Raw genomic sequence first — 9544 nt, forward strand, 5'->3', positions numbered from 1 at the left:
TCTAGGTATTAGTTTATAATCTTTATCTAACTATTTATTTAGAGGTAGTATGCCATAGAAAGCTTTAGCTTTATACTTAAAATCTAGGTAAAACTTGTTTTAAAAGGCTAATATAAACTATAGCCCGCGATTAAATATAATAGTATTTAGTAGATATAGTAAATATATAGTTAGGCTACCTCTTTAGCATTAATATTCTTATAATAGGGAATTAAAAATAGTCATTTACTAAAGCAGTTAACTAGAATTATAACTATATTATATCCGTTATAGTTTACGGGTAGCTTATAAAAGTCTATAAAGATATATTACTAAGGGCGGTTAGGTATTAAGAGGGGTTTTAATAATCCTAAGGTTTTATCTTATGGAATTATAGACCTATAGTAACCGTTACAGTTCTGTATATAATAGTTAATATCTATAACTATTCTGGGCTAGTAGTAACGGTTACTATTAATCTTATAGTTTTTTTTAAAAAAAAATAAGCCGTTAAGACCTAGGTATATGCTTCGGCGATAAGTTAAGTCTATAAATTCTATTTCTTTACTACTACTAACCATGCCTAGTGCTTAAATAGTCCAGTTTTAAGGGACTATAGGCTAGTAGTATCCTTTGCCTTTTTGCGGTACTCCTGTAAAGAAGGAGCCGTATAGTTTACCTACCGTGGTTTATTAATAGGATTAAGTTCCATAGAGTTAATAGGGCATATCTTAGCTTCTAAAGATTTTATACTTAGTTCTACCTATATCTAAGGGTTAAAGTACTCTGGTTATAGTAGCGTCTGGCTCTATAATAAGATCTTTACGGCTACCTGTTTATCTAGGTCCTATTCCCATCTTATAAGTACATTCGCACGGTTTATAGCGCCTAGCCTATATATAATTAGGAAGTTAAACTAGCTCTGGGGGGGGCTCGGGGGAGGTGCAAAAATCGTCGGTATTAACGATGTTGTGCACGATGACTTGTAAGATCTAATTTAATGTTTGGTAATTTTTACTTTCTATAGGTTTACCTAATAAATTTGGAACGCGCACGTACTGTAATGAGGCCCAAAAGTCATTTACTAATATATCTACCTTATCCTTACCATCTTAACTCCAAAAATCTTCAATATTCAATATCTTTCAGTATTGAACCTATCGTTTTGATATTGATATTGAATGTTCAATATTCAATATTCAATATTCACTAATCAATACTGAATATTGATAAAAGCACTGATATATACATCAAGAAGTCGTCGTCGTCAGCTTCGATGTATTTGGTTAATCAGTTAGAGCTTCAAACGTCAGTCGTTTGATCAAGGACTGATGTGACTTCTGAGGTTTCATAGGTCGACAATTGGGAACTGAGGCATAATTTATGGTAGGTCAGGGTGGGCCGGTAGCGGAAGTGGAAATACATAAGTCTTCCCTCTCCTAATCTAGTATGTAAGCTAGGCATAAAATGTTACCAACATTCTGGACTCTTAGTTTAAGTATCGCAAACAAATTAATTCAACAGCCGCACCTATTATCAGATGAAGATATGCCAAAAGAATTATCGTTGTAAAGCTCGAGCTTCTCTAGAGCTAGTTGTAGGTATTGTAGAGGAACTGACGCCCCTTATCTTTATAATGAAAATTTAGAAAACAGTGACCGACCAGAACAGAGCGGAATATATCAAGGAATTTTCTAACCTTACATGAACTAAAATGTTCAGGTGATGAGCGACGAACAGACACGAGAGCCCTTACGGCGCGAAATAAACGTGCTTTGTTTTGAGATGGGCGCGGTCGATGTGATGGATGAATTTTCGTCTCTAGTGTCACGAGGGATTTACAACTCTATGCAGCGGTGGCGGCAGCAGTGCATACGGAGGATTTCTTGTCGTGTATTGACGGCCTCCCTAGCTAATCTGGCATCTGGCATTCAAGCATCGATCCCCATACTCTCGAGAAGCTTCCCTAAGCTGCCACGCCATTCATTCACTCTCACTTGAGAGGACCCGGTCGCGACTTCCTTCAGCTTACTCGCCTCACCACTTTCAAGCTGTCTCATCGTGGCATCCATGTATTCATTGAATAGCATTGGCTTTGGTGCCTTCCCCCCCATTATAGCATTGAGACGGTCCCGAAAATCTGCATCCAATGTGGTGTCCACGTATGGTGGTGCGATCTCGATCACATTGACCTACGAGAATAACGCTGTCAGCATCAAACGGCGTTAAGCTTGAACGGCAGATCACCTACTTGCGCCCCGGTAGGCTTCAATTGCTGTCTCAGAGCAACGCAGAACGCATGTATGCCTGCCTTAGCGGAGCAGTACACAGGATAGGGACCCATCGGGAGATAGGCAAGGCCCGATGAGGTGAAGACGATGTTGGCATCTGGGTTGTTGTAATTGGTCAGCACTTATGATGTAGCCAGAGGCACATCGTACGCCTGTAGTGTCGCGAATACCCCAATACAGGAAGGATCATGGCTTACGTTTGCCAGCTTTGGCCCTTTCGATCAGGTACGGAACCACCAGTCTCGCTAAGACGATAGGTGCGGTAAGGTTCGTGTTGATCTCGTCGATGATGTCCCTGTCTTGTGTCAGTCAACTGGTATTGAGCAAGTAGAGGCCGCCATGCCACCAACGCAGCAAACCGGCCGACTATTCGGACCTGCCCAGTAGGTGGTGGAACTAAATGGACTGAGGTACTCACTCGTTGCTTTGCGTGCTTGCGTCGGCAAATGAGGGGCTCTTCATTATACCAGCGTTGATGAACACAGTATCGATGTCGAATGTCTTGAGCAGCTCGTCGACCTTTCCGGGCAGAGCTGCAAAGTCCGTGATGTCGAGCTGGCGAGCATCGACTCGAGACCCAAGGCTCTGCTGCAGTGCTGAAAGACGGTCTTGCCGGCGACCGGCGACGATGAGATGCTTTCCCAGAGTGTGAAACCGTCTGGCGAAACCTTCACCGAGACCTGAGGTCGCTCCGATGAGGAGGACTGTGGACATTGAGGAAGTCATGGTAGGTGATGTAATGCGTTGATATACAAGACTGACTTTTCAGATCTATTGTGTGTTGTTGGCTTATGGTTCATTTAACTCTGCAAGAATGCTGGATTGATTGCTTCGATACCGGAGGCTTGCCATTGCTTATACTAACGCAACATCTCAGTTCATGGATTCATCGGCTCGGACATCCTTTCTCAAGATCCGAGTCGCCTGCAAGCTGCCTTGGCAGACGTGCTGTTCCTGCATATGAAATATCTGCGTGTCGGGGTAGAGGGTGCTTCGTTTCGGGTTGATAATCGGTCGAACGCGCTCCTTCGGCTCCGAGCGGCAGGATAACAACTCCGAGGCGTGTCTAAAAGCCGAAAGCCCGAGTAGTCAATGGACGTCATTGTACATTTGGTGTCCACTATAGAGGCACGATGTCGTCTCATGCCTGCGCTGTTTTGTTGCAGAATGTTGTTTGCGACAGTAAATTAAAAACATTCTCCATGAGATGGGTGAGGAGACGCAAAAACTTTGAAAACAAACACTTTCGAAAATTGACCCCCTTCGCCTTGCCAGAAAGGCCTGTCGAGCCCCAAGCAGGACCGGAGAACAAAGCACCCTCAAAATCAACGGCCAACAATGCCGGCGCATACCTTCTCTGATCTATTAACCCGTTTCAGCCCTACTGGACTGGGTATGCGGGTGGCGCTATCTGCACTAGCTGCACTAGGACACCCCCAGCTCAGCGTCTATTATGTACTGTTTTAACTTCAGTTTTTCCCACGCTGTCACTAAGCCTTCTATTTACCCGCGTTTATGAAGAACAAGACCGAAGATAACAAGCATTGTAAGTTCTCAGCTTTCTTGTGATAGTCTGCTAGCTCTTTTGCCGTCTGATTCCGTTCCTGTGGACATTCCATTTCCTTGAAGGCTCCTGTTGGTGCTGCCTGGACGGTGGTATTAATAAAGAATGAGGAGCATTTTCCCGCGAGCGGGGTAGTTAGTGCGGGTCTGCAGCCGATCTGCTCGCCCCGGATCGGGGGCGCCCAATCATGCCGCATAACTTTGCCGTGGAGGCTCAGCCTCAATAAAACCTCCCAACCGCCGAGGCTTACCTATATGCAGTGACGTGTCAGCACTTGTTAATTCACAGCCTAACGCCTCCACGCCTGAGACACCAGTTGCTTTCTAGCTATGTGTTAATATTACGTTCGTTTATTGCGGAGCGGGCCGGATAAGATCTTTCTATGAACCCTCCAAAGTAATGTACATATCATTAAACATTATCCTCCGCGGCACCCAAATAGCTTATTAGGCGGTTCGTACGACCAGCGGCCGAATCCAATTACCAACCCCCAAGCCCACTGTAAAAAAAATAACCTGTCATGAACAAGAGCACTCCAGAGATTTCCGAGGCTGCCTTGTCCGAATGCTCTCCAAGACCATGTCCGCCGTCGGCCGTTCTTCTCGATCTACCTCCAGCATCGGCTTGACGCAAGCTTGGTACATGAGCTTAGTCGCAGTCTTCGCGTCATCAAACCACCGCTCAGTCTGCCTCGACGACCGGCTATACAGCAGAGTCTCCCAGGACTCCTCCGCCCCTGCTTGCGCTCTTGCAGCCATTTCCTGCCGCAGGCAGAAGTCGTGCAAGTCTTGTACCTTGCGTCCATCGAGCACGGTAAGCATCTCCACAAAGACGCAACCGAGGGAGAATATGTCGCTGCTGAGTCCGTGCCGGCGGTAGTGGTCATCCCGCCGCCCCTTGATCGCTTCCGGCGCAGCGTACATGATCGAGTTGCGCGCGGGTTCCTCGGTCGATGTGGTGGCGCCGATCTCGAACGCGCTGGAGGAGCTGAAGTCGGTGAAGAATATGTCTGGGCCGCGGTGGATGATGTTCGAGGGCTTGATGTCCTGGTGGCGGAACCCGTTTCGGTGCATGTAGGCGAGAGCGGAGGCAAGGCATTGGAACCACTTCATTAGCCACACAAGCTCTTTTAAGCTTGTGGGCTTTGCGACGAGGCCGGGGGTGTGGAGCTGGCGCGAGAGCTTCTCGCCGACAATGTGGAGGAAGGCCCGGAGGTCGTTGTCGCCGACTGGAGCCATGAGCAGAGAGTAGAAATGTCGGCCCGTCTCTACACCCTCTTCGTAGGTTCCGAGGAGCTGGACGATGTGCTGGTGGCTGAGAAATCGCAGGGCTGCCGCTNCATGCTCGACTATCCTTAACCGTTCCTTACGGTTAGAGTACGGGAGATGGACCTGCTTTCGGACGAAGCTCCTCTTATACAAGGAAGTCCGGACTTCTTCAACGACGCCCAGAGATCCGTTGCCAAGTCTTCCAACTACGATCAAGGGTACTTGACTCATATTGTCGAAGACTTTGTGGGTAGGACTAAGTCCGTAGAGCGCAGCAACGACGTCAGTAGAGGAATGTACCGTGTTCGTGTGTTGGGGATGCTCCTGCGCGGGGTCTCGATGCTGCTCTTCTGTGCTCGGTATTGGTGGCTTTTTGGGGTTCAATTGGCGTGTGAGAGGAGCTTCTCTGGGTGCTTCGGTCCCTGTAGTCCTCCGCCGCATTGGCATGATTATGTTCCCAACTCTCACAGCAGGCACACTTCTTCCCTCCCATGCAATATGCAATGGTGATAGAGATGTGCCTGGTGTTGCCGTGAGATATTCAGCTTGACTTACGGTAGGAGGCTCGGAGTCAGAACTGCTAGACAGCTCTTGCGACTGTTGGGAAGACTCGTCTTCTACAGCCATGCGCTCACAGGCAGTCATCAGCTCTTCCAGGAACTGGGAATATGGGGTCCTCTGTTCAGCTAGATCTCAATTAGCCCCTAAGTTGGTTGTTCCGCTGATTGCTACTTACCGTTTATCGATCGTTGATCTTCGCGATAGGCTGCAAGTTTCTTGATGTTCAATGCCTGCGGCCGTGCACGCCTTGAAGCTCGGGGGAGATCCCTTGTAGCTCGCTCTTTAGAAGTTGCCATTATGGTTCGCGAAGAAGGGTTATGCTCGGCGGTAATATGGCAAAGAGGATTGAGGATGGACGAGGTAGCCATGAATTATGCGTGTCAAAACGAATGTCAATTGTGAGCTACTGCTTGGTGTTTCGGGCTGTTTCAACCTCTCATGTGCGACCAATAGGCGTGGGCTGTGCCCCTCCAGGGGGTTTACAGGCCGTTTCGAATCTGACCGGAGCAGATCTGTGACAAAGCTGGCGTAAAGCTGAATCGAGGTGAAGTAGTAATGACAGACAAAGACAGAGAATCAATTTGACACGACCAGCGTAGTCGACAGGGAATTTGGGGGAGAAAGAAGAACAGAATACAATCAAACGGGACGGGGCCGTGTTTTTGAAATTGCTGCACAGCCCCGAAGCTGCGCAAAAAACGCCAAGCGGGCTGGAACTCAGCCTTAGGGGTGCGAGCTTACACTTATACATTCCTGGAGTCTTACACCGTGTATTTCACGGGCCATATGCTTAGTAAACAGTGTAATGAAGAGTCTTTCGTTTGGATGGTCTATCCCTGGTTTGCGTCCAACCGTATCGATAAGGATCTAGCCAATTAGACCCTCTCGTTTGAGCTGGATATCGCAACATGATACTGGTGTTCATATGCTTGGCGCCAAGGGTTGGACGCCAGCGTGCGAAGGGATAGTATTAAATTACTATAAGCAGAACACCTATTTACAACGCCGTTCATCGCACTCTTTCTTTGAGCGGTATACTCGTCTCTATCACGAGCCTTGGTGTAGTATTTCCAATTAAATCGTTCACTAAATAGCAGGCTCTACAGCTAATCTATGCTGGAAGGAGGTTGCTGTCTATAAACTCTGGGGTAAAACCCACCCAAAGGTTGTCTATATTCACTGCCAGAAAACATGGCACTCAAATAGTCGTTAGAAGGTCGTCGCCCACCTAAAAAAGTGCCAAGAACCTGATATATATAGATTCGACGACAACCAGGAGGACGTTGAGGATTACGATATATAATATATTATATAAGCTTACACTTACACGGTGTATTACACTGTGTATACACCGTGTACACGTGTAATATTCCGACTTACACGTTGTATTCACACCCTTACTCAGCCTCCGCCAAACGATGGCAAATCAATTCAAGCATCCCCCGAAAAAAAGCAGTTAGAAGGATTTAAATTTTCTGCGAGGCTGCAATTAAATGAAAAGTTAAGTAGAAACTAAAAGTTAAGGTAGTATGTAGGCTTTTCACTAAAATGGAGGAGCTGTTGGGAGGATGAGTCAAGTACATCTGGCATCCCAAACTAGGGCCTTTAAAAGCTGTTGTGTAGAATTGATAGAAGATAGAAGCGAGGCTCTGGAAATAGGGTCCGATAAGACTTTAGATTAGTAGCCGTGTAACAGACCCGAAGTTGAGCTACCCCACAAGCCTAGCCTACTCATTCGGTCATTAGGATATACACTCAGTGTGGCCAACAGGCAGCGTCGCTGGCAGCGAGCTGCTGATGTAAGCAGTTAGTCAGCGTACATAGTTATAACAGTTAGTCAGCGTATATTTATGTAGCGCGCTAATAGCTCGCTATATAGATAGTAAGGAAGGACTAATTTAGTAGTATTTTAAAGCCTTTAGCAGAAGTTAAGAACCCCTAGATTTTTAGCTGTAATGCCTTAATTATATAGTACCCTATAAGGCGCCGTATGAACTTATTTAGGTTTTACTACCTCTGCTTAATGTCTACGAACTGCCTCTGCGAGCACGCCCGCGCTTGCGCCTGTGCCCGCGTACGGGCCTACACGCACGCGTAGTATACCTAGTATTCTATCTAAATACTGATCGCTTATAATAAGTTAATATATTAATGCGAATAGAGCTAGCTAGGCGGCTGTAGCGGCGCTTAACAGTTAGAGGCTAGGGTGGGTATAGGTAAGGCAAATGCAAGGTAATGTTTTGAGTATACGCGCGACGGTTGCTTACTAATGCAGATATAAATAACTTAAATTTATATAATATTCTAACTTAATCAGGAAGGAACTAAATTTAATTAGTAGGGAGTATCTATGTATTAATTAGGGTGTCCGCATAGTGTCCCTCTACTACTATCCTTCTTTAAAGCCTCTACAGCGTACTAATTAAATTTAATAATATTTAGACACTATCTAAGGTTAAATAAGGTAGATTTAAGACTAGGTAACACTAATATATATATATATATATAGTAGTAATTCTTAATTAACGTCTGATACGGATCCTATCTAGGCCTACGCAAACTACTCCGTTATAGGGGGAAAACTTATAATTTATAGGAAGAAAACCCTATAGTTTGGGGAAGGAAAAACCCTATAAGCCACCTTAGTAGGATAAAAAACCCTAGTTTACTATATTTGTCCGTAGCGGCGGCCCTACGGGCCTACGGCTATATCCTATCCTCCTTAGATATTTAAACTCCTTAGAAACCACTATTTCCTTCTCTAGCTTATCCTAGCTAGGGTTCACTACGTCCTAGCTAGGCCTTGCCGTTTAATTACTATACACTTATAGTTATATTCCGTATTTTAACTACCCCCTATATACTATCTCTTGTTAACCATTACTATATATACTATACCTCCCCCCCCCCTAAGGCCTATTAAAGGCGTAAGGGGAATTTATCTATAAACTACTATACTAAAAGGCGAGCGGGACGTATATACCTGAGTATTTTTTATGCCTAGGCCCTAGTTACTAGGCCCTCGCTAAGGGTTACTACTCCTTAAGAGGAAATAGAAAAACCGTACGGTGTTATCTAAGCTATTAGGTAGTATTTAATAGTTAATAGTAAGTAACCGTATGCTCCGTGGGCGATTGCCCTAGGGGTTAGAAGGGGCCGTATATTTACTTGTTACTCGTTTATAATTGCTTATTCGTTAATATAAGAGGTTGTTGATGCTCTCTACTAGGGGTTAGGGGATGTTATTGAATGCTATATATCTATATTGGATCGTATAGGTGCCTTAATAGGAGAATAGTATTGTTGTTATTGCTATAAGGGGCACTTAGTAGTTATTTTTAAGATCTCACCATCCTATATAAAAACTTTTTACTACCGCCCACAATACCTATAACCACCACCACTAGGTCGTATTGCACGCTGTGCGATGTCTCTGCGTTGGCTCTAAGTCTAAACTTCGAAGACTTAGGTTCGTAGCCGTCACCACGTACAGGTACAGAGTCCGTTTTCGACGGCCTATATATATATATATATATATACTACTAAAAATATAAAATATAACTCTATAACTCTACTAGATCTATATAATTACCCAATTAGGATAAGCGCGCTGACAGCTTTGCAGTTAGCGTATATACTTTTCCAGCGAGCGTCCAGCGAGCGGCTTGATTGGCTGCAGTCAGTCAGCGGAAGACGTCTTCGCTCGCTGAACGCTGACTGTTGGCCACACTGCATACACTTTTACCTCACTCTACCTACAGAGCAAAACTGCTTCTTCGACCCCAGACGCTCATTAAAATTTAATAGTGAGTCTCGATCACCTTCGAGCTAATTCAATTTTCAGAGCCCTAGGCTTCCTTTTAACTGGTAGAGAGCGCTAG

The 9544-nt window shown here is 45.2% G+C and overlaps 2 protein-coding genes across 2 annotated transcripts; both read right to left on the reverse strand.

Annotated features, from left to right (window-relative positions):
• Nucleotides 1-1910: 1910 nt before the first annotated feature.
• K441DRAFT_677605 (NAD(P)-binding protein) lies at nucleotides 1911-2996 on the reverse strand (the record flags this gene model as incomplete). The annotated part of the gene is made up of 4 exons (XM_067651084.1): nucleotides 1911-2171; nucleotides 2231-2367; nucleotides 2468-2565; nucleotides 2689-2996. 4 exons carry the CDS (start codon nucleotides 2994-2996, stop codon nucleotides 1911-1913), a joined length of 804 nt encoding a protein of 267 aa, XP_067503906.1.
• Nucleotides 2997-4138: 1142 nt separating this feature from the next.
• Nucleotides 4139-5789, reverse strand: K441DRAFT_660285 (kinase-like protein). The gene has a single exon (XM_067648681.1). The coding sequence runs from the start codon at nucleotides 5745-5747 to the stop codon at nucleotides 4353-4355; it is 1395 nt and encodes a 464-aa protein (XP_067503907.1). The 5' UTR covers nucleotides 5748-5789; the 3' UTR covers nucleotides 4139-4352.
• Between the last annotated feature and the right edge of the window lie 3755 nt (nucleotides 5790-9544).

Source organism: Cenococcum geophilum, assembly GCF_001692895.1.
Source record: "Cenococcum geophilum 1.58 unplaced genomic scaffold K441scaffold_22, whole genome shotgun sequence".
In the NCBI taxonomy this organism is placed as follows: domain Eukaryota; kingdom Fungi; phylum Ascomycota; class Dothideomycetes; order Gloniales; family Gloniaceae; genus Cenococcum; species Cenococcum geophilum.